Raw genomic sequence first — 25,282 nt, forward strand, 5'->3', positions numbered from 1 at the left:
CAGTCTCTTTTAGCGCGGGAAGCAAAAACTTAAGCGCCTAAATCTTTAGAGTCACTGACGAGTTCTATTGCCAATACTATTCTTAAATATAATTGTTAACTTCAATTCTTTACCTAAACTTTTCTACTTCCTCCAAACCGACCATCTCTTCCCTCTTCTTTTCATTGAAGAAGGAATTGTACTCTTCCTTAAAGCTAGTGGAGTTGGAGGAATGTGTGAAAGTGATTTTCATGTCTGCTGGTTCAGATTGAGAGAGACAGATTAAATTTGGGGGTTTTCTTTGCTATTCTCAATTGGGGTTGTTGATTCAGATTGAGAGAGATAGATTAAATTTGGGGGTTTCTTTGCTCTTTTCAGTTGGGGCTGACTTGGTTGTTCTTCTTTAAAGAGAGCCCCTGTTCTAGTGAGATTTTTGTTCTTATTTTGTTTGTTTATTTTATTTTTTCAAGTATTTGAGAATAGGTAATGACCCATGAATCCTTCCAATTAGTTGTATAGATGAAGCCTGATTGCATCCTTTGATTTTTCAAAGCTCTTGTTTTAATTTTTTATTATTTGTTGGTGAAGTCTGATGTGTGGGTATTCTCTGAGCAAGGTAGGGTGCTATATACCTTATTTATGTGATTTTCTGCTCTTAGTGGATTGGATGCTTTCGATTCCTTAGCAGAGCTAATTCTTGTCTTTGCGGAACCAGAGCTAATTCAATCTTCTCCTTTCTCTAGGTACGGTACAAAGAAGACCAAGTGGATGGAACAACACTCAGACCCAATCGACACAGTACCGAGCCAGAGCAGTCTAACAAGGGACAAGAGACTATTTGTTCACAGCTTCACATTCTAGTGCCAAGGTGCCCAGCTAAAGCCAAAGGTGTATTATTCTATTGCAGGAGTGTTGAATTTTTGTTGGAAACTTAGAATCCAGGTGTGTTTCCCTTTACTTTTTTCTCTTAAATGGTTGTTCTCTGATTATTGTATTGAGATTATCGAGCTTTCATCTATGAGTTGATATATTTTGTTTCATATGTATACTTTATTTGTTGTTATGACGTGAGTGTCTTTAGCTATTAAGTGGGTCTAGTTGTTTGGTGTTATAGTTCTTTTCTTCAGTTGAATGAATATGCAATTTTTTAGTTAATATATTCTTTAGACTCAGGTTTTTGTTATTTTAATTTGGTTTTACTTGTGAATTGAAGTAGATGGTAATGAGGGTCATCCAATGGATAATAAATTGACCCACCTGATAGGAATTTATAGACAGTAAGTATGAGGGATGATCTGTGCTGAATAATTGTATTTGGTGCCTTGCACTCAATATTAGGTGAACTATGGATAAAAGTTGGGTACATTTGAGGAGAAATTGTAAGGAATACGCAGATGGAATGAGAATGTTTTTAGATGACGTCTTTGCCAAAGTGGGTTTTGGAGAGAGGGTCATATGTCCTTGCAAAAAATGTTGTAACCGTTATCGCTATGAAAGAAACATCATCCAGCTGCATCTTATAGAAAAAGGAATGGATCCCAGATATATGAATGGCCCTTGGAGGCATCATGGGGAGCCCATGACAAATTTACCATTCCAAGAGGATATAGAATCAGTTCACAATGAAGAAGTTTGTATAGATGACATTCATGATTTTCTCAATGAAGCCTTTGTGCAACCAATCATTGGAGAAACTGTTGGGACTTCGAGAGAGCCACCTATCTTTGATGGCCAAACACCTGAGGCTGAAATGTTTTATAAGTTACTTGAAAAAGCAGATATGGAGTTGTACCCTAGGTGTAAATATAAGAAATTGTATTCTGTTGTAAGATTGTTCCAGATTAAATGTTTAGGGAACATGAGTGATAATGTCTTTACAATGCTGTTACAATTGGTTAAACAATTGTTGCCAGAGGGGGATTGTTTACCAAAAAATAATTATGATGCTAAAAAAATCATTAGGGAGTTGGGACTCACAGTTGAGAGGATCAACGCTTGCCCCAATGATTGATTTATCTCCATTTGGCAGAGTTATCAATGATAATAGTCCCCATTTTTCTAGATACATGGGTATTCTAGCACGGGATGCCAATCTAATTCCGATCAAGTATTTAAAATGGGAAAAAGTACCAGACTCCTGCAAACTTGATGTTTGGGACACTCTACGGGTTTGTTATTCCTAAAATTATTGAGTTTAATAGGTATATTTCAGGTTGATGTAAGACTACCTTATTGTGGATGCAGGGCACCATTGAATTTCGTCCTGAACAACAACCTATGATTCATGTCTTCAAGGATGTAACAATGAAGAATATTGAAAAATTGTGGAGAAGTTTCAAGAGTGATTTGAAGAAAGCTTATTATAAGCCTTTCATAGGAAGTAAAAGACGGTGGCAATGTGGGGATTCTCGTGTAGACCCATATCAATGGCGGGTGTTGGTTGAACATTGCGAAAAAGACGAGATTGTAGTACGTATTATTACACAACACTCAGTATATATAATCTGTGCAATGATTAAGTCTGTTTTGTTTTTGCTAATAAAAGGAACAAGCTAAAAGAAATGCTGAAAATTGGAGTAAACAAACATTGAATCACACATCTGGCACAAAGTCTTATGCTCGCAGCAAAGCACAATATGTAAGTTTTGATGATGCACTTGAATGTTTACTCTTTGCTATATTTAAATACTGAGCATATGAGGTTGTGTTAGCTAATTGATTATCTTTTTTTATTTTATTGATTGCATGCTAAGAATAAGAAACATGGTGAAGACCCTGATCCTATTTGGTTTTTCCAAGATAAGCATACTCGGCGTGACGAAGATCGTTCATGGGTTAACTTGGTGGCTGAGCAGAAATATGTAAGCATATGGACTATATATTGGAATAATTATGTATAAGTTCATTTTCATGAGGAATTGTTAGCCATAGTCCAGGATGTTTCTCTTATTTTGTTTTGTTGACTTATTATTTTTTTTTAAAAGCATATGGAAAGTTGTTTGGAGGTAGTTTTTTTTTCTTGTTCACCATTCTTTATGTTCTTTTATTTGTTTAAGCACATGAAAAACAAAATAGTAGAGGTCCAGAAGACTAATTGGCCTAATTTTTTATTACATAATGCAATTCATCATTGTAGAGTTTATTGGGCTAGTTCTATGATGATCGCAATTTGATGGAGAAGGATATATATATATCTTTTTTGTTAGGCTGAAATGCAGGAAAAGTTGAAGGAATTGGTTGAAGATGAATGTCCTGATAATTTAGAGACACGAAGAAGGGCTTATGTTGAGGCAATGGGTCCTGAGACAAATAATAGTGTTCGTGGTGAAGGACTTGGTGTGAAACCCCATCAGGTGCCTTGGATTCAAACTAAGGCAGGGTCATCCAAGAGATTGCGAGGGCACGACTATGTTCACCTTGAGTCACAGTATGTAGAGTTACAAGAAAGGTACAAACATGACCAGGATCATTGGCGTTCTGAATTGAAGGCAACACAGGAGTTGCTGAAGCATAACCAGCAAGAGATTGAGGAAATGAGGCAGATGTTATCGCGCTCATCGGCTTCGTATCATCCATTGTACCAGCAGCTGCCAAACCCATTCCATATGTCGTATTACTCGCCGCAAATGTTCCATCAAATGCCTTATCAAGCCAAGTCAGTTACTCCTACTGGTGGGTTAACTGGATTGTTGAGGGGGGATGCAGACCCTAGTGCGACTGACTTTTTAGAATCAGATCAAGGTACTCATGGACTTGAATAGATGCAGTTACTTAGTGTTATGCATTTTTGGTATAGTTGCTGACTTTGTATTTTGGACCCTAATGGTGTATGCATACTTTTGTAGTGTATTTGTTGAATATTTGGCATTGCATACTTTTGTTTAGTAAGGGCAACTAAAGTTTTTGAACTCTACTGATGTAGGCGGACCTTTGTAATATTTGGCTATTGTAATCGACATTGGTACTTTATATTTTATAAGGATGGTGGTTGAATGGTTCAATCTATGAGTATTTATAATTGTTATTACATTTTCAGTATCCATTAAATTTTTATGAAAGAAAAATGCTCATATTATATTAGGAATTCGGCATCTTACTATAAAAATTTGAGCCTGTAAGTCTGTAACCTTCTCCTGCAACCTCTTACAGAAGAGCAAGAACTTGTCATTGTCATTTTAACTTGTAAAGCATAGCTGAAAACATACAAGGTACTGGCTAAAGAGCTTTTGCAAGAGGTATGCATTCGACAGAGATGAAAGATCTTGAAATTGACTGACAATTTTTTTTTTGGTTAAAAATAATACTGACAAATCTTTGGCGACTAGTACTCAATCCTAAAATAATAATCCTGACAAAAGCTTGCTTAATAGTGGCTATTTGTTTTGTCAGTAAAACACTTTATGACTTGTGTCAGAGACACACCTCTACTGATGAATAAGTTGCAAAAGTTGGTCAGTAATAGTAATACTGACGGGACTTTTACTGACTATACTTATTTTCGTCGTTGCACTCGTCAGGAAGCCATTACTGACGAATTTCCATCAGTATTGGGGTTTTTACTGACCACAAAGGGTTGCCAGGACAGGGGAAAATTGTAGTAGTGAATATAATTTAATTATGAGTCGCTGCCTCCTTTAGGGTTGGTGGCTTCCTATTCCCATCCCCCCTCCCTTCTGCTCCTCCCTTCCTCCCTCCTCGCCCCTGTTTTCTTCTTGCTCTTTTTGGTTTAAAGAGTATATTCTATACTCTTTGAATATATATTTTTAAATATTCGTATATATTTAAAGAGTAAAGACTATACTCTATAAATATATTCGAATATTTAATAGTATAAAGATAATATATACAAATATATTTTTAAATATTTATATATATATATATATATATATATATATAAAAGGTACAGCTAGGTGGCTATACCATTAAAATAATTGCAAATATTTAAATAGTATCGCCACGCAGCTGTACTATTAAAATATTCGTATACATTTAAATAGTATCGCCGCACGGCTATACTATTAAAATATTCGAATAAATCTAAAGAATATAGCCGCGCCGGTATACTATTAAAATATTTGAATAAATCTAAAGCGTAGAGCCGCGCGGCTATACTATTAAAATATTTCGTATATATCTACTGAGTATAGCCGCCCGACATTATATCCGGGAAGCTATACTATTAAAATATTCGAATAAATCCAAAAAGTATAGCTGTGCCACTAAACAATTAAAATATTTGAATAAATCTAAAGCGTATAGCCGCCCGGCTATACCATTAAATATTCGAATAAATCTGAAGCGTATAGCCACGCGGCTATACGCTTTATATATATATATATATATATATATATTTAAAGAGTATAGCCACATGGCTATACGATTAAAATATTTGTATATATATTAAAATACGAGGTCATATAAACGGTCTCGACTTCTTGAACAACTTGTATGTAATAGTACAAATATGAGGTCATTTGGCATTGGCATCAGTTTGTTTCCATGTTTTGGTTGTTAGAGATTTTTATCTTAAGTTTTGCATAACAATATATTAGATATCTCTTGGCCCATCTACCTATTACCATTTAGTTTTAAGTTATGTGATTGAATGTTATCATGATAACAAAACATGTTATTTACACGTATTCCATCCACACATTGGGGTGCGACATGTAGAGAGTGTTTTTTTCACATCGGGGAATATAGTCCATCAAATTATGATGATCATCAATACCTAACGCTTCGTTGCAAAAATTCAAGCCTTAGTCTTAACCCATTTCAAGTATATATAATTTTTCATTCACAATTATTTTGAGCAAGACATTGTCAAAAACATATATCTTAATTAGTCTCCAAAACAAATACATAAAACATTATTCCTTATTGCAATAATAATATATATAGCTGTTGTTATTGATGAGGAGAAGTTCCTCTGCGTACGTCATTATGAATTTCTAAGCATAGCTGCACATCCCAAACGCACATGAACCGCCTTTCTTGCAATGGTTGTCGCAGCCTCCACAGTGTGTCTTGTCAGACATTGGGTTCACAAGATGACCTTTGCAACATATCTGTGCGTGATGGCTTTTCACCCCACACTTCCCACAGTTGAGTTTGTCTGTCTTCAAATCAACACATTTGTTGTGGCAGCAATGCGCATGCGTGGCTTTACAGACCTTAGGGTTCTTGTCGCATGTCGCGGCCATGGCCCGATGAGAAGCTAGAAAGCGGCTTGTTCCTCTAAGAGAAGTTTTTTCTTGGCCTTGTGCGGCCATAACTGGGAGGTCGTCAAAGGTTTCATTTGCAACATTAGTGTTGTCTTCCTCGACGACGTCGTTGAAGAATGATTCTTCGAATTCGTATGATGTTGCTGAGACTGAGAGAGTATGGACGGCTGATAGAGCCACCAGCATCGCTAGCACCAAGAAAAACTTGAGCGATTTCATGTTGGTCTAACTGAGTTGAATTAATTTGGTCGGTCGTGTATGTATGGAAGAAAAGGAATGAGGTAGAATGTGTAAAGATTGGACAGATGGAGAAGCATGCAGGGCTTGAACAAGTATATGTAGAGAGGCGTGAGGGCTGACAGAGGTTGGTCTAATTCAAAGGGCCGTACAAAACGTTAATTTATCAGTAAACAAACTTATGCTTCCGAAGAATATATTACGTATTCTAGAAATTAGGTGAATAAGAACAAAGAAATTAAAGCATAATTGTAATTGGGCTTGTTTCCTAATTGTAATTGGGCTCGCATGTCAGTATAATTACAATTACTTACTGTTATCCCAATGCACATTACAAAAACTCCAGACTAAACAAAAGTTGTTATCAGTATCATTTTGACCAACTTTTAATATATATATATATATATTTGGCGTATGCTGTTTTCCTAAGCATGTTTTATGAGCTATATATATATATATATATATATATATATATATATATATAACTATAGCTAGCTACACTTGTCGCATTGTTCGATTTTATCTGGGGCGCCAATATAGACATGAGTCACCACACCACCATATACAAATTACAATTAAGATGCCGAAATGCCTTGCAACTAAATTCCTTATACGTACAGTACGTACCAAACTGAAATGTATTATATAAAAAAATAAATGTAATTGTTTTTATCTCGTTCTAAAATATTATATATATCAGACACCGACTGCAATTGGTTCTAAAAATGTTTAGAAATTAGAATAGGTTTTCCAATATCAATTAATAGGTTGATTGTTCTAAATTCTAATCAATCCATCGCTGCCCTCAGTGGCGGACGCACAGAGGGACAAATGGGGTCAGGCGACCCCATGGAAGCTTGGAAACGTAGTGGAGAAGGACTGGTGCGACCCCATGGCTGGCTGGTGTGCGACCCCATGGCGCACACCAAGTGCTCGACGAAATACCCAGCAGAGGAAGAAGAAGAAGCTGGCGCAGGCAGCGCCTGCCTTGCGCGCGCGAGTTCTTTTTTTTTTTAAACCGCCTGGCCAAAACGACGCCGTTTTGGTCCAGGCGTGTTAAATTTTTTTTTTAAAAACCTGGCTCAAAACGACGTCGTTTTGAAGCCAGGTTTTAAAAAAAAAAAAAACCCATCAGCAGCCCCTATCTACCCGATTCTAATTCCCAGCAGCAGCATTCAGTTCATCCCAAAACCTAATTTTTTTTTTTTCAAAATTCCCTCTCCTCTAAAAACCTAACTAATCCCCCCAACCTCCACCACCAACCACTACAGGCCGCCACCGTCGCCAACCACCTCTTGTCGCCGCTGCCATCGCTTCTCATCAAATTTAATCAAGTGAGTTATAATTTTACATATATTATTTTGGGCTTTGGAAAATTTGTAGGAAATTGATATATCTTTCATGAATTATAATTTATTGGTGTGGTATGTTATGATATTGATTGATTTTCTTATTTGGATTAGAATTTATATTAATTGATTGATTTTCTTTGTGAATTAGAATTTGTTTGATATTTTGATATTGATTGATTTTATTATTTGGATATTTTAGTAGAGTTTATATTGATTGATATTATTATTTGGATTAGGTTAGTCTTTATAATTGATGGATTTAATTAATTTATGTGTAGAAAAAATTATCATGGAACGATACTTTAAGAGAAAAGTGCATATGGATAGTGAGTTTAATCCGGGTAGTTCAAGTGCAAGAGCAAGACCTATTGAATTAGATGAGATATTGGCTAATCTTCAGGCAGACCCTGGACTAAGAACACCGATGACAGATTATAGTCCTAATCATCGAGATGAGATTCGAAGAGCATATCTTCAAAAGGGGCCTTGTCAACCTAAAGGTCATAGATTCCCACAAACTAATCAGTCAGGAATTAATAGACGTTTCATTGCTCAATGGTTTGATGAGTTTGATTGGTTGGAGTATAGCATAGCTAAAGATGCTGCATTTTGCCCCCATTGCTATCTCTTTAAAACTAATTTTGATCAAGTGGGTGGTGATGCCTTTTCTGGGGTAGGCTTCAATAATTGGAAGAAGGGGAGAGAAAGGTTTAGCATTCATATTGGACCGGTTGGCAGTGTTCACAACCAAGCTAGAGAAGCTGCTTACAATCTGATGCATCAACAAGCTCACATTGAAACAATTGTGATCAAGCAAACAGATGATGCTCGTATGGCTTATCGCACTTGCTTGAATGCATCACTCAAGTGTACAAGGTATTTGTTGCGACAAGGCCTTTCTTTTCGTGGTCATGATGAAAGTGCCACTTCAAGTAATAAAGGGAATTATTTGGAGCTCTTGCAATTTCTTGCGGATCATGATGAAAAAGTTAAGGCAGTTGTGTTGGAAAATGCTCCGGGCAATCTCAAGTTAATAGCTCCGTCAATTCAAAAAGATCTTGTCAATGCATGTGCCAAAGAATGCATTAGTCTTATCATGAGTGATCTTAAAGATAGGTATTTTTCAATAATGGTGGATGAAGCACGTGATATTTCAATAAAGGAGCAAATGGCGATAGTGGTTCGTTATGTGAACAACAATGGACAAATAATAGAAAGGTTTGTGGGGGTTCAACATGTTACCGACACCACTTCAAGTGCATTGAAGAAAGCCATTGATGAATTCTTTGCTTTTGAAGGATTGAGCTTTTCTAAGCTACGAGGACAAGGTTATGATGGAGCTAGTAATATGAGAGGTGAATTCAATGGCCTTAAAACAAAGATTTTGAGAGAACAACCTTGTGCATTTTATGTTCATTGCTTTGCTCATCAACTTCAATTAGCTCTTGTTGCCGTGGCAAAGAAAAATATTGATGTTGCTTCTTTTTTCACAACGGCTAATAGCTTGGTTAATGTTGTTGGAGCATCTTGCAAGCGTCGTGATGCACTTAGAGCACAATACCAAGAAGAGCTTGTAAAAGCTTTTGATGAAGGTTGTCTTATAACTGGGCGAGGCTTGAATCAAGATACTACTCTCAAACGTGCAGGTGATACACGATGGAACTCACATTATGCTACATTGATTAATATCATTTGTATGTTTCCATCTGTGGTGAATGTGCTTCAAATGATTGTTGAGGATAACCCCAATGATAGTTCGGGTGAAGCCTTTAAGTTATGGAGGGAAATACAATCTTTTGAGTTTGTGTTCCACTTGTTTTTGATGAAGGCTATATTGGGAATAACAAATACTTTGTCTCAAGCATTGCAAAAGAAAGATCAAGACATTGTGAATGCAATGGGTTTAGTTCAAACATGCAAGGAAAATCTACAATTTATGAGGAATAATGAGTTTGATGAATTGGTTGATCAAGCATCTTCGTTTTGTTACAAACATCATATTATGGTTCCTAACATGGATGAGGAATATGTAATTCCTGGGAGGTCACGGCGTAATGCTCCAATCAAGACAAACAATCATCATTATCGTGTGGAGCTCTTTCTTCATGTCATTGATGGACAACTTGTGGAATTAAATGATCGTTTCAATGAGGTAAATACTGAGTTGCTTACTTGTTTGGCTTGCTTGAGTCCGAACAATTCATTTGTAGCTTTTAACAAACGAAAGCTAGTTCGTCTTGCTCAATTTTATCCTCAAGATTTTTCGGATGGAGCTTTATTGATGCTTGAAGATCAACTTGGGGTTTATGTTCATCATATGCGTTCGAGTAGTGATTTTTCAGAATTGCAAGGGATTGGCATGCTTGCGGAAAAAATGGTGGAGACAGGGATGCATGAAATATTTCCTTATGTGTATTTGCTTATTACATTAGCTTTGGTTTTACCTGTTGCAACTGCTTCAGTGGAGAGAGCATTTTCGGCCATGAATATTATCAAAAATCCACTTCGCAACAGAATGGGAGATCAATGGTTGAACGATAGCTTGGTTGTTTACATTGAAAGAGATATTTTTGCTTGTATTGATAACGAAGCTATAATGCAACGTTTTCAAAATATGAAAACTCGTCGTGGACAATTGTAGCTTGTATTGTTTGTTTTGCCAAAAATTATGAATGAAAGTACTATCTTTATATTTTTTAGTGTTATTTTCTTATTTACAAAATTTCGAAACTTAACACTATGACCCCATGGCGACGTAATCCTGCGTCCGCCACTGGCTGCCCTGGTTCTGGTTTGCTAGCGTATTACAAGCCCAACAACTCAGTTTCAAGTTCTCCACTCTATATATGCCAAATAAAGCTCGGAAAAAAAAAACAAAAAAAAACAAAAACTCTAAAGGAACGGCTCCCCAGGAGCACTTCCTCCTTTTCTCTCCCTTCTCTAACCCCTTCTTCTTATTCTCCAGCGAGCCTCTCTCTACAACTGTTTGATTCCATAGTGAGTGTCTTATCTAAGGCCCTTAAATGAGACCCTATCTATTAACCGTTGGATCAAATTAGTTTGTCGCTAAGATACAACTAAAAAAGAAATTCATCCAAATTCCTGCCATCCATAAGTATGTGCTCGAGTTGGAAGAATAAAAAAGAAAAAAGGAAGAGGTTGAATCATTGTGATATATTATATCTGACAAGTAAATAATAAGAACTTTTTTAATTAAGGGATCATAATATTGATGATTCCTTACAATAAACAATTAATTGGCTAAGCCCATCGAATGGTGACGCTTAGCGAGCCCTTATTCCTTGCACTTGCACACACACACACGTACACTAATTCATGGCCTTATAAATTATTTTCATGTTTATAGGATATAGCTAGCTTTGAGCAAAATAAAATAATAAAAGTAGAGATTTGCTGCGCATGCAATTAATATTGCAATAACCTTATTCCTTATCGATCCAGTAGCAGTGATCTATCTGGTGCGTCATGATAATTAGTGTTCATGCATAGCTGCACATTCCAAACACACATGAAGTGCCTTTCTTGCACTTGTTGTTGCAGCTGCCGCAGTTTTCCTTGTCCGACATCGGATTCACACACTTACCTTCGCAGCAAATCTCTGCGTAATTGCATTTCTTCCCACACTTGCCGCAGTTTGCTGTGTCTGTGTTTCTGTCCACACATTTCTTGTTGCAGCAATCCGGCTTTGCGCTGCCATACGCCTGACAAACCTTAGGGTTTTTGTCACAAGTCACGGAGGCAAGGAAGCGGCTTCTTAGAGAAGTGCTTTTTCCAAACTGGTTTTTGGTTTCGTCATTTGTATCAGTATTGTTTTCCTCGTTGAAGAATGATTCTTCTTCGTTTGGTATTGCAGAGAGAGTGGTGATGGCTGAAGCTATTAGCATGGCAAACATTAGAAAAACCTTGAAGCCTTTCATGATGTTTGTTTGAAGTGTATAAAAGCAGAGAGAGAGAGAGAGAGAGAGACCGAGAGGGATTTCTAAAGGTGCTTAGAAGATTTTGGGATGGAGAAGCATGTAGGCTCGGAAAAGTATAAATAGAGAAAAAGAATGTGAAGGTGGTCTAAAATTCGTATAAGATTTTAGGGTGGCTTAGGAGAAATATTTATGCAATGGATATTGGGGGATAGAATTTCTCCACTCGTCGAGCGATTAGCGGTCGTAAGGTGAGAACATGGGAGTCTCAGTGAATCCCTCATCACTTTGTTAATTTGCTGTTTCGTTTGGAGACTTTTGGCCCCATTGTCAAACAAAAACTCAACACGTTGTAACACTACCCGTTGTTTTTTATTTGACGATCGATATAAGCCGCGCTTCAAGGCACGCGTCGAGGCAAAGCAGTGGCAAATCTCCTCAGGTCAGGTGTTTCGCAGTTATCACTCTTAGCGCACGCTATGGTTTTTAAGGCGCTTATTCCTCACGAAGAAGAAGACCTGCCAGATTTGACGAAGCCCACATGCAAAATCATACCTTGCTATTTTTCCAAAAACTGGCCCAAATACGCGATGGTTTGATAATAACAAAATTACCTTTCAACTTAAGATACAATTAAACAAGAAATTCATCCAAATTCCTCGCATCCATAAGTTGGAAATTCATCCTGTGATATGCATCTTACAAGCACTACACCAAATTGGAGCTTTTACGACTTGATATTTACGGCACACTTTTTATTCGTGTGTTAATAACTGATGTTTACGGCATATGACAAAGCACGCCTTCAAAAGATGGTAAAGTGTGTTGTTAATAACTGATATTTACGGCATATGAAAACATGCCTTAAAAAGGTAATTTTTGTGTCTTTTAATGGCATTGATTGTATATACGCCGTAAATGCAATTTTTTTAAATATATATTATGTCGTGCGATTGAGTATGTCGTAATTTGTAAATTCAATTTATTTTTTTTCCCGAAACCCTCCAATATATATGCAATCCACTAAAAATATAAGATTTTTTTTTAAATTTCCCTCTTTTATTTTTCATTCAGACCTAAACGTTCTCATCACTTCTCTCTCTCTCTCCATCTCTTTCTCTCACAATTTCTGGATTCTCTCTCACAATTAATCAAGAGCTCCAGTTCCTTATTTGTGAGAAGACTAAACAAGGATCCATAGTATATGTTGGGAATTAGCTACCTCAGCTAAAGCCCAAGCCCGCCCTCTGGTTCCAGGGTCCAAGAAAAACCAAACTGGTGGTCTATTTTCCATAAGAAAGTTTACCGTTACAGAAGCACTTGGACCCTATTTGTTGACTTTCTTCATACTTTTGGAAATCATATAATTGACCAATATGCATCAAGAAGTTCAAGGAGGCACGTACGCCGCATAGGTTGATTATTCATTGTATCACATGGTATCATGATATATAACTTGGCACCTACGACAATATTTACCTTAGTTTGTTAATATTTACGTTAGTTTTTTTTTTTTTTTGTTAAACAACGCCATGTAATGGGTTTCCATGAAGTATCGTTTTTGTGTGTGGATATTATGGGATTGCATTCATAATTCAGCCAAAAAAAAGCCACTAACCACAAAAGGCTATTACAATAACGAAGTGATTTGACATCAAAATTAATACAACATGGTGTGCCTCCACTAATGATCACGCAAGATTGAAAAAACTCTGGCATAAATATCCCAACTAAATTGCAAACTCAAAATAATGAAAAAAAGATAAAACTTGAAAAAAAAAACTAAGCCATAACAATACAAATAAAACTCTCATAAATGAGAGATGAAAATCTCTCACAAAAGAGAAGTGAAAACCTCTCATAAAAGGAGAGGTGAAAACTATACAGAGATCCCAAAGAGTCTCAGCGACTTATTCCATACATAAAGAACCCGTAAAAGGATGGTGGTGGAGATCCGGGGACGAAACGCATGTGCAAATAGGGGAAACCTTCTGCCTCTGAAAATGGAGGAAGAGTTGAAGGGAGGAAGATAAGAGGGGAGAGAGAAGAAAGTACAGTGGCTTAGCCCTCAAAGTGAAAACCACTCTAAGAGTGTTTTTTTGGGAGAGTGTCATGAAGTATCTTTAACATGGTATAATTTATTTCATTTATTTTATGGGGATGCATGTAATTAAAAGGATTATTATATGGGGACCCAACTCTCATACTTAACTGCAGTATTAGAAGGTAATCATTCTCTTGACTTTGTTACCCACCCTCATTTAGCCCAATTGGCGTTCAGCTGCAATTGCTCCACTCCGTCAATGTTAACGTGTGTCCGGTAACTTCTTCTCCACTAATCGCCAAAGTTATTACTTAATGCATAACTGGACATTTCAACGCCTTATGTAATAATTAACAAGTTATTTATTTTTTCAAATTTGGCATGATCCACCAATTTAGTTACAATACATGCCTTCTTCCCAAAGAATTTGTTCAGTTGGTATGCAAGATCATTGTAATACCCCGAAAAATTTAAGGTGGATTTTCATATTTTAGTGAAAAATAATATAATTGTGGAGAATGATTATGGGTATCAAGTGATTTTGGATTGAGATTATTAATTTAAGTATGTTTAATTTGAAGTTGGACAAAAATGACCAAAACACCCCTATGTGTGATAGATTACCAAAGTACCCTTGTAGAAAAAAGGGAAGGAGGCAACGTGTAAGCCAAGCATTTCTTCCCTCCTTCATTCTTCCCCCCTTCCCACTTACTTTGTCTTCAAAAAATCTGATTTTGGATGAGTTGTAAACCTATGGGGGTGAGTCATCTAGTCTAGCCTAAGATTCTTTCTCATCCTCTTCTTCCCATTCATTGTATCACCCTCTTCTAAATGGATGATTCACCTAGCCTAAGGCTTTTCAATCATAAATTTACTCTTATCTTCATCATTCATTGTATCATCCCTTTCTTCCTCATTCACTTATCTTCATCCTCATTTTTCTTTTGTTCCTCTTCAAAATCCAAAATTCGTCACTTTCTTGAAGCTGCTGAGAACTCATATTTCGGAAGCTCAAATGAGAAAACTTCCTTTATAAAAGTTGTTCATTTCCATGATTCCTATAACATACTCAAAGTTCAGCTCAATCCGACTAGTATAGGCTCTGAAACGTTGGTATGATCACAATAAGTTTACCATTTCCTGATTTCACAGCAGTATGCTCGGTTTCAGTTTGTTTCTGTGACTTCATGTACTCAAATGACTTTGGTTCCTTCATCAAAGTTGTTTGAAATGCTGTCTATTATAACATATCAAAATTTCAGATTGATCGGGATTCTATAGCCACCTTGGGAATGTTTAGAGTGGAACTTGTTTATAGTCTTCAACCTTAGGTCCTTCCCTCGTTTTCAGTCCAAAACACTCATATCAAAAGCTCAAAACACTATGGTTTCTTCATGATAGTTACTCCAAATTCTCCTCTTTATAACATATCCAAAGATAATCCAAACGTAACCATTATAACTCTCTAAAAATTGGTATATATGAACAAAACTTGTTCAATTGGTTATGTTGAATCTCTTCTTATAGATATGTGTACTTTCTCTCAAATGGCTTGTTTCTTGTCATTCAATTGCTCAAATTAGTCACTATCATCTCAAGTAAATGGTTCTTTGAAGGCTTGAAGCTCTTCTTTTTATTTTCTTTTGAGTACTAGTTTTAAACCAAGTGTGGTTAGAATGCCTCAAGTACATATATATATATATATCTTTCAAAGTGTGTTTTTGTGAAGTTCTAGATTATTTCGATGTGATTTTTGTTCCAATTTCATTTTGGGATTTTGGTACATCAAAATGAATATCTCAAGGGTTATTTCAAATTTGGTTTTGTGCCATTTGAATTTAAATTGATTTTTTGTAAAATTTCAAAGTAGAGACTATCCTGCTGGAAATTGTTTTGATTCTGCTGCATACCCTGTTTTGAAGTAAGTGTTTGAAGACTTCCTAAACTTGGATTTTCATGAAATTTTAGTATGTTTTACTTTCTTGTATTGTCTTCAGATCTGGAAAATTTTATCCAGTTTGGTTGTAAATTGTAATTTTGGTGATTTTTCAAAATAAAATGTACAAACCTGAAAAAAAAACGTTATGCAGCCTAGTCTGTTTTGGGTTTCTATTTTGACATGCTTCCTTAACCCTAATTTTTATCAAATTTTGACATCTTTAACTTTTCTATGTCTAGTTGTGATATGGAAAGTTTTACATTATTTTGATTTAAACTCAATATTTAGTGAATTTTCAAAGTTAACGTGTTCCAACCCAAATGTTTAGCAAAACTGAAATTTTAGTTTTAAATTGATGTTTTTAAACTTTCTTTATGAGTCTAGAGCCGAACCACTTGATTTTAAACATCCCAAAGAGTAGAACTATTATAGGAGGGGAATAGATTAGTTTTTCCTTAACGCTTGGTTCTATGCTTGCTTGGATGTGAGGTTAAGGAAGTAACAATCGGGTCAAACAACTTGTTAAGTGTATTTTGGGGTTTTAGGTCTACGTGCGCTAGTAGGACACTCAACTTTGTTTCCTTATTTCCAATGAATTTTAATCAGTAAATTATCTTAACTAGGTGTTCTACTCTGCGTACTTTCGAGGACGAAACTGCACAAGGTTAAGCTAGCTGGACTTGAGGTAGAGTTTCCTGATTTCCCGATGATTGGGCTATATCACTTTTAATCTTGGTGCTTATATATAGTATTATAAATATGAATATTATTGTTGCTTTGCTCGATGAATATTATTTGATGTTATGTGAACATTATTATTGATGTTTTTCCGTGAATATTATTTGATGTTATGTAAATAGTATTATTGATGTTTTTCCATGGATATTATTTGATATTTTGTGATTATTATTATTCATGTGATTAAGCATGATATATTATTGTTATTATCTGTGGCATTATTCAGCAGAAATAAATGATGTTTGCACTGCATTACATATGCATCATAAAGACAGTGGTGTTTGGGTTGTGTGTGTGTCGTTTGAGATATATCTAAGGGGTGGGAGAATGCTTTAGATATATCTGAATAAAATGTGGAATATATTCAGGTGACGGGAGCAGAGCTTGAATATATTAAGGTGATGGGAGCAGGGCCTCTAATGATAAGTGAAAGTTGAGAAATTCGTAAACAAAAGAAAAATGGGTTAAGGGACGGATGGACGCTAGTTCATATTTTAGGGTATTCGGAGCCACAGTGGTAAAACGCATGGTATGGGACATGCAGGCTTGTTGCCCTAGGATATGAATTAGTGGGATTAGAAGGGAGTGAGTTCATGGCATCACCGCATATGCAAATTTATTTATCTTGTATGATTGCATAATTTGTATATCTTGTGTTGTTTGATGCATGACACTTTGATTAATTGTGATAGCTGACTTTGAGGGGTTTGAAGGTACTCTACTGGGCATTAGAATGCTCATACCCTAATAGATTGTGCAGGATTAAAGAAGAAGTTTGAGGAAGCGGATTCAACTAAGCTGCTGGGCTTTTATTGTTGATTTGTGTAATTAATATTTGTAAGTAGTCAACCATTTGTTAAAAATCCTAGTGTGTAGTTAACTACAAGCTATTGCGACTCAGATTTTGTGATGTTAAGTAAATTTGTATTATTTTGTGGCTCTATCTCTCATCATACCATGGTTGTAGGATTTTATTCTTATGACTATGGTATGACTCACACCATGATTCGGGAATATTCCTTATTTTCGAATCGGGTCGTGACAATCATCAACAATTTAATCACTATTTTTTTAAACTAATGACATTTAATTTAACTAAAAAATTAATCACTAATTTTATTCAGGATATCTTCATATTGGCATCACCTGGTCAATTTAATCACTACTACAATTTTAGCTTATACCGACGGACTAATACTGGCAAAAGAGCAGTCTAGCCAGTACTTGGACCCAATACTGGCGAAATAAAGTCATTTATCACTACTAAATAATACTGACCAAGTCTTTTGTCATTACTAAATTTACTGACCAGCCCCTGTGCCAGTCTCTTTTAGCGCGGGAAGCAAAAACTTAAGCGCCTAAATCTTTAGAGTCACTGACGAGTTCTATTGCCAATACTATTCTTAAATATAATTGTTAACTTCAATTCTTTACCTAAACTTTTCTACTTCCTCCAAACCGACCATCTCTTCCCTCTTCTTTTCATTGAAGAAGGAATTGTACTCTTCCTTAAAGCTAGTGGAGTTGGAGGAATGTGTGAAAGTGATTTTCATGTCTGCTGGTTCAGATTGAGAGAGACAGATTAAATTTGGGGGTTTTCTTTGCTCTTCTCAATTGGGGTTGTTGATTCAGATTGAGAGAGATAGATTAAATTTGGGGGTTTCTTTGCTCTTTTCAGTTGGGGCTGACTTGGTTGTTCTTCTTTAAAGAGAGCCCCTGTTCTAGTGAGATTTTTGTTCTTATTTTGTTTGTTTATTTTATTTTTTCAAGTATTTGAGAATAGGTAATGACCCATGAATCCTTCCAATTAGTTGTATAGATGAAGCCTGATTGCATCCTTTGATTTTTCAAAGCTCTTGTTTTAATTTTTTATTATTTGTTGGTGAAGTCTGATGTGTGGGTATTCTCTGAGCAAGGTAGGGTGCTATATACCTTATTTATGTGATTTTCTGCTCTTAGTGGATTGGATGCTTTCGATTCCTTAGCAGAGCTAATTCTTGTCTTTGCGGAACCAGAGCTAATTCAATCTTCTCCTTTCTCTAGGTACGGTACAAAGAAGACCAAGTGGATGGAACAACACTCAGACCCAATCGACACAGTACCGAGCCAGAGCAGTCTAACAAGGGACAAGAGACTATTTGTTCACAGCTTCACATTCTAGTGCCAAGGTGCCCAGCTAAAGCCAAAGGTGTATTATTCTATTGCAGGAGTGTTGAATTTTTGTTGGAAACTTAGAATCCAGGTGTGTTTCCCTTTACTTTTTTCTCTTAAATGGTTGTTCTCTGATTATTGTATTGAGATTATCGAGCTTTCATCTATGAGTTGATATATTTTGTTTCATATGTATACTTTATTTGTTGTTATGACGTGAGTGTCTTTAGCTATTAAGTGGGTCTAGTTGTTTGGTGTTATAGTTCTTTTCTTCAGTTGAATGAATATGCAATTTTTTAGTTAATATATTCTTTAGACTCAGGTTTTTGTTATTTTAATTTGGTTTTACTTGTGAATTGAAGTAGATGGTAATGAGGGTCATCCAATGGATAATAAATTGACCCACCTGATAGGAATTTATAGACAGTAAGTATGAGGGATGATCTGTGCTGAATAATTGTATTTGGTGCCTTGCACTCAATATTAGGTGAACTATGGATAAAAGTTGGGTACATTTGAGGAGAAATTGTAAGGAATACGCAGATGGAATGAGAATGTTTTTAGATGACGTCTTTGCCAAAGTGGGTTTTGGAGAGAGGGTCATATGTCCTTGCAAAAAATGTTGTAACCGTTATCGCTATGAAAGAAACATCATCCAGCTGCATCTTATAGAAAAAGGAATGGATCCCAGATATATGAATGGCCCTTGGAGGCATCATGGGGAGCCCATGACAAATTTACCATTCCAAGAGGATATAGAATCAGTTCACAATGAAGAAGTTTGTATAGATGACATTCATGATTTTCTCAATGAAGCCTTTGTGCAACCAATCATTGGAGAAACTGTTGGGACTTCGAGAGAGCCACCTATCTTTGATGGCCAAACACCTGAGGCTGAAATGTTTTATAAGTTACTTGAAAAAGCAGATATGGAGTTGTACCCTAGGTGTAAATATAAGAAATTGTATTCTGTTGTAAGATTGTTCCAGATTAAATGTTTAGGGAACATGAGTGATAATGTCTTTACAATGCTGTTACAATTGGTTAAACAATTGTTGCCAGAGGGGGATTGTTTACCAAAAAATAATTATGATGCTAAAAAAATCATTAGGGAGTTGGGACTCACAGTTGAGAGGATCAACGCTTGCCCCAATGATTGATTTATCTCCATTTGGCAGAGTTATCAATGATAATAGTCCCCATTTTTCTAGATACATGGGTATTCTAGCACGGGATGCCAATCTAATTCCGATCAAGTATTTAAAATGGGAAAAAGTACCAGACTCCTGCAAACTTGATGTTTGGGACACTCTACGGGTTTGTTATTCCTAAAATTATTGAGTTTAATAGGTATATTTCAGGTTGATGTAAGACTACCTTATTGTGGATGCAGGGCACCATTGAATTTCGTCCTGAACAACAACCTATGATTCATGTCTTCAAGGATGTAACAATGAAGAATATTGAAAAATTGTGGAGAAGTTTCAAGAGTGATTTGAAGAAAGCTTATTATAAGCCTTTCATAGGAAGTAAAAGACGGTGGCAATGTGGGGATTCTCGTGTAGACCCATATCAATGGCGGGTGTTGGTTGAACATTGCGAAAAAGACGAGATTGTAGTACGTATTATTACACAACACTCAGTATATATAATCTGTGCAATGATTAAGTCTGTTTTGTTTTTGCTAATAAAAGGAACAAGCTAAAAGAAATGCTGAAAATTGGAGTAAACAAACATTGAATCACACATCTGGCACAAAGTCTTATGCTCGCAGCAAAGCACAATATGTAAGTTTTGATGATGCACTTGAATGTTTACTCTTTGCTATATTTAAATACTGAGCATATGAGGTTGTGTTAGCTAATTGATTATCTTTTTTTATTTTATTGATTGCATGCTAAGAATAAGAAACATGGTGAAGACCCTGATCCTATTTGGTTTTTCCAAGATAAGCATACTCGGCGTGACGAAGATCGTTCATGGGTTAACTTGGTGGCTGAGCAGAAATATGTAAGCATATGGACTATATATTGGAATAATTATGTATAAGTTCATTTTCATGAGGAATTGTTAGCCATAGTCCAGGATGTTTCTCTTATTTTGTTTTGTTGACTTATTATTTTTTTTTAAAAGCATATGGAAAGTTGTTTGGAGGTAGTTTTTTTTTCTTGTTCACCATTCTTTATGTTCTTTTATTTGTTTAAGCACATGAAAAACAAAATAGTAGAGGTCCAGAAGACTAATTGGCCTAATTTTTTATTACATAATGCAATTCATCATTGTAGAGTTTATTGGGCTAGTTCTATGATGATCGCAATTTGATGGAGAAGGATATATATATATCTTTTTTGTTAGGCTGAAATGCAGGAAAAGTTGAAGGAATTGGTTGAAGATGAATGTCCTGATAATTTAGAGACACGAAGAAGGGCTTATGTTGAGGCAATGGGTCCTGAGACAAATAATAGTGTTCGTGGTGAAGGACTTGGTGTGAAACCCCATCAGGTGCCTTGGATTCAAACTAAGGCAGGGTCATCCAAGAGATTGCGAGGGCACGACTATGTTCACCTTGAGTCACAGTATGTAGAGTTACAAGAAAGGTACAAACATGACCAGGATCATTGGCGTTCTGAATTGAAGGCAACACAGGAGTTGCTGAAGCATAACCAGCAAGAGATTGAGGAAATGAGGCAGATGTTATCGCGCTCATCGGCTTCGTATCATCCATTGTACCAGCAGCTGCCAAACCCATTCCATATGTCGTATTACTCGCCGCAAATGTTCCATCAAATGCCTTATCAAGCCAAGTCAGTTACTCCTACTGGTGGGTTAACTGGATTGTTGAGGGGGGATGCAGACCCTAGTGCGACTGACTTTTTAGAATCAGATCAAGGTACTCATGGACTTGAATAGATGCAGTTACTTAGTGTTATGCATTTTTGGTATAGTTGCTGACTTTGTATTTTGGACCCTAATGGTGTATGCATACTTTTGTAGTGTATTTGTTGAATATTTGGCATTGCATACTTTTGTTTAGTAAGGGCAACTAAAGTTTTTGAACTCTACTGATGTAGGCGGACCTTTGTAATATTTGGCTATTGTAATCGACATTGGTACTTTATATTTTATAAGGATGGTGGTTGAATGGTTCAATCTATGAGTATTTATAATTGTTATTACATTTTCAGTATCCATTAAATTTTTATGAAAGAAAAATGCTCATATTATATTAGGAATTCGGCATCTTACTATAAAAATTTGAGCCTGTAAGTCTGTAACCTTCTCCTGCAACCTCTTAGAAAAGAGCAAGAACTTGTCATTGTCATTTTAACTTGTAAAGCATAGCTGAAAACATACAAGGTACTGGCTAAAGAGCTTTTGCAAGAGGTATGCATTCGACAGAGATGAAAGATCTTGAAATTGACTGACAATTTTTTTTTTGGTTAAAAATAATACTGACAAATCTTTGGCGACTAGTACTCAATCCTAAAATAATAATCCTGACAAAAGCTTGCTTAATAGTGGCTATTTGTTTTGTCAGTAAAACACTTTATGACTTGTGTCAGAGACACACCTCTACTGATGAATAAGTTGCAAAAGTTGGTCAGTAATAGTAATACTGACGGGACTTTTACTGACTATACTTATTTTCGTCGTTGCACTCGTCAGGAAGCCATTACTGACGAATTTCCATCAGTATTGGGGTTTTTACTGACCACAAAGGGTTGCCAGGACAGGGGAAAATTGTAGTAGTGAATATAATTTAATTATGAGTCGCTGCCTCCTTTAGGGTTGGTGGCTTCCTATTCCCATCCCCCCTCCCTTCTGCTCCTCCCTTCCTCCCTCCTCGCCCCTGTTTTCTTCTTGCTCTTTTTGGTTTAAAGAGTATATTCTATACTCTTTGAATATATATTTTTAAATATTCGTATATATTTAAAGAGTAAAGACTATACTCTATAAATATATTCGAATATTTAATAGTATAAAGATAATATATACAAATATATTTTAAAATATTTATATATATATATATATATATATATATATAAAAGGTACAGCTAGGTGGCTATACCATTAAAATAATTGCAAATATTTAAATAGTATCGCCACGCAGCTGTACTATTAAAATATTCGTATACATTTAAATAGTATCGCCGCACGGCTATACTATTAAAATATTCGAATAAATCTAAAGAATATAGCCGCGCCGGTATACTATTAAAATATTTGAATAAATCTAAAGCGTAGAGCCGCGCGGCTATACTATTAAAATATTTCGTATATATCTACTGAGTATAGCCGCCCGACATTATATCCGGGAAGCTATACTATTAAAATATTCGAATAAATCCAAAAAGTATAGCTGTGCCACTAAACAATTAAAATATTTGAATAAATCTAAAGCGTATAGCCGCCCGGCTATACCATTAAATATTCGAATAAATCTGAAGCGTATAGCCACGCGGCTATACGCTTTATATATATATATATATATATATATATATATTTAAAGAGTATAGCCACATGGCTATACGATTAAAATATTTGTATATATATTAAAATACGAGGTCATATAAACGGTCTCGACTTCTTGAACAACTTGTATGTAATAGTACAAATATGAGGTCATTTGGCATTGGCATCAGTTTGTTTCCATGTTTTGGTTGTTAGAGATTTTTATCTTAAGTTTTGCATAACAATATATTAGATATCTCTTGGCCCATCTACCTATTACCATTTAGTTTTAAGTTATGTGATTGAATGTTATCATGATAACAAAACATGTTATTTACACGTATTCCATCCACACATTGGGGTGCGACATGTAGAGAGTGTTTTTTTCACATCGGGGAATATAGTCCATCAAATTATGATGATCATCAATACCTAACGCTTCGTTGCAAAAATTCAAGCCTTAGTCTTAACCCATTTCAAGTATATATAATTTTTCATTCACAATTATTTTGAGCAAGACATTGTCAAAAACATATATCTTAATTAGTCTCCAAAACAAATACATAAAACATTATTCCTTATTGCAATAATAATATATATAGCTGTTGTTATTGATGAGGAGAAGTTCCTCTGCGTACGTCATTATGAATTTCTAAGCATAGCTGCACATCCCAAACGCACATGAACCGCCTTTCTTGCAATGGTTGTCGCAGCCTCCACAGTGTGTCTTGTCAGACATTGGGTTCACAAGATGACCTTTGCAACATATCTGTGCGTGATGGCTTTTCACCCCACACTTCCCACAGTTGAGTTTGTCTGTCTTCAAATCAACACATTTGTTGTGGCAGCAATGCGCATGCGTGGCTTTACAGACCTTAGGGTTCTTGTCGCATGTCGCGGCCATGGCCCGATGAGAAGCTAGAAAGCGGCTTGTTCCTCTAAGAGAAGTTTTTTCTTGGCCTTGTGCGGCCATAACTGGGAGGTCGTCAAAGGTTTCATTTGCAACATTAGTGTTGTCTTCCTCGACGACGTCGTTGAAGAATGATTCTTCGAATTCGTATGATGTTGCTGAGACTGAGAGAGTATGGACGGCTGATAGAGCCACCAGCATCGCTAGCACCAAGAAAAACTTGAGCGATTTCATGTTGGTCTAACTGAGTTGAATTAATTTGGTCGGTCGTGTATGTATGGAAGAAAAGGAATGAGGTAGAATGTGTAAAGATTGGACAGATGGAGAAGCATGCAGGGCTTGAACAAGTATATGTAGAGAGGCGTGAGGGCTGACAGAGGTTGGTCTAATTCAAAGGGCCGTACAAAACGTTAATTTATCAGTAAACAAACTTATGCTTCCGAAGAATATATTACGTATTCTAGAAATTAGGTGAATAAGAACAAAGAAATTAAAGCATAATTGTAATTGGGCTTGTTTCCTAATTGTAATTGGGCTCGCATGTCAGTATAATTACAATTACTTACTGTTATCCCAATGCACATTACAAAAACTCCAGACTAAACAAAAGTTGTTATCAGTATCATTTTGACCAACTTTTAATATATATATATATATATTTGGCGTATGCTGTTTTCCTAAGCATGTTTTATGAGCTATATATATATATATATATATATATATATATATATATATATATATATAACTATAGCTAGCTACACTTGTCGCATTGTTCGATTTTATCTGGGGCGCCAATATAGACATGAGTCACCACACCACCATATACAAATTACAATTAAGATGCCGAAATGCCTTGCAACTAAATTCCTTATACGTACAGTACGTACCAAACTGAAATGTATTATATAAAAAAATAAATGTAATTGTTTTTATCTCGTTCTAAAATATTATATATATCAGACACCGACTGCAATTGGTTCTAAAAATGTTTAGAAATTAGAATAGGTTTTCCAATATCAATTAATAGGTTGATTGTTCTAAATTCTAATCAATCCATCGCTGCCCTCAGTGGCGGACGCACAGAGGGACAAATGGGGTCAGGCGACCCCATGGAAGCTTGGAAACGTAGTGGAGAAGGACTGGTGCGACCCCATGGCTGGCTGGTGTGCGACCCCATGGCGCACACCAAGTGCTCGACGAAATACCCAGCAGAGGAAGAAGAAGAAGCTGGCGCAGGCAGCGCCTGCCTTGCGCGCGCGAGTTCTTTTTTTTTTTAAACCGCCTGGCCAAAACGACGCCGTTTTGGTCCAGGCGTGTTAAA

The 25,282-nt window shown here is 36.0% G+C and overlaps 6 protein-coding genes and 1 long non-coding RNA gene across 7 annotated transcripts; 4 read left to right on the forward strand and 3 right to left on the reverse strand.

Moving 5' to 3' along the window:
- Nucleotides 1-1,510: 1,510 nt before the first annotated feature.
- LOC148295362 (uncharacterized) lies at nt 1,511-2,535 on the forward strand. The gene is made up of 3 exons (XM_088252475.1): nt 1,511-1,778; nt 1,942-2,147; nt 2,224-2,535. Exons 1-3 carry the CDS (start codon nt 1,511-1,513, stop codon nt 2,533-2,535), a joined length of 786 nt encoding a protein of 261 aa, XP_088108601.1.
- A 3,306-nt stretch (nt 2,536-5,841) lies between these two features.
- Nucleotides 5,842-6,483, reverse strand: LOC148295363 (uncharacterized). Its single transcript, XM_088251605.1, has one exon. It carries the CDS (start codon nt 6,420-6,422, stop codon nt 5,931-5,933), a length of 492 nt encoding a protein of 163 aa, XP_088107731.1. The 5' UTR covers nt 6,423-6,483; the 3' UTR covers nt 5,842-5,930.
- A 1,635-nt stretch (nt 6,484-8,118) lies between these two features.
- LOC148295364 (uncharacterized) lies at nt 8,119-10,468 on the forward strand. Its single transcript, XM_088251604.1, has one exon. The coding sequence runs from the start codon at nt 8,217-8,219 to the stop codon at nt 10,431-10,433; it is 2,217 nt and encodes a 738-aa protein (XP_088107730.1). The 5' UTR covers nt 8,119-8,216; the 3' UTR covers nt 10,434-10,468.
- Nucleotides 10,469-10,983: 515 nt separating this feature from the next.
- On the reverse strand, nt 10,984-11,865 carry LOC148295365 (uncharacterized). Its single transcript, XM_088251606.1, has one exon. The coding sequence runs from the start codon at nt 11,728-11,730 to the stop codon at nt 11,293-11,295; it is 438 nt and encodes a 145-aa protein (XP_088107732.1). The 5' UTR covers nt 11,731-11,865; the 3' UTR covers nt 10,984-11,292.
- A 2,756-nt stretch (nt 11,866-14,621) lies between these two features.
- On the forward strand, nt 14,622-17,297 carry LOC148295366 (uncharacterized). The gene is made up of 3 exons (XR_015835447.1): nt 14,622-14,884; nt 16,334-16,395; nt 17,200-17,297. It is a non-coding gene; the product is annotated as an uncharacterized LOC148295366 (long non-coding RNA).
- Nucleotides 17,298-19,279: 1,982 nt separating this feature from the next.
- On the forward strand, nt 19,280-20,304 carry LOC148295367 (uncharacterized). Its single transcript, XM_088252476.1, has 3 exons — nt 19,280-19,547; nt 19,711-19,916; nt 19,993-20,304. The coding sequence occupies exons 1-3, from the start codon at nt 19,280-19,282 to the stop codon at nt 20,302-20,304; spliced, it is 786 nt and encodes a 261-aa protein (XP_088108602.1).
- Nucleotides 20,305-23,614: 3,310 nt separating this feature from the next.
- Nucleotides 23,615-24,256, reverse strand: LOC148295368 (uncharacterized). The gene has a single exon (XM_088251602.1). It carries the CDS (start codon nt 24,193-24,195, stop codon nt 23,704-23,706), a length of 492 nt encoding a protein of 163 aa, XP_088107728.1. The 5' UTR covers nt 24,196-24,256; the 3' UTR covers nt 23,615-23,703.
- Nucleotides 24,257-25,282: the final 1,026 nt, after the last annotated feature.

Source organism: Prunus avium, chromosome 4 (assembly GCF_965620075.1).
Source record: "Prunus avium chromosome 4, drPruAviu1.hap1.1, whole genome shotgun sequence".
In the NCBI taxonomy this organism is placed as follows: Eukaryota; Viridiplantae; Streptophyta; class Magnoliopsida; order Rosales; family Rosaceae; genus Prunus; species Prunus avium.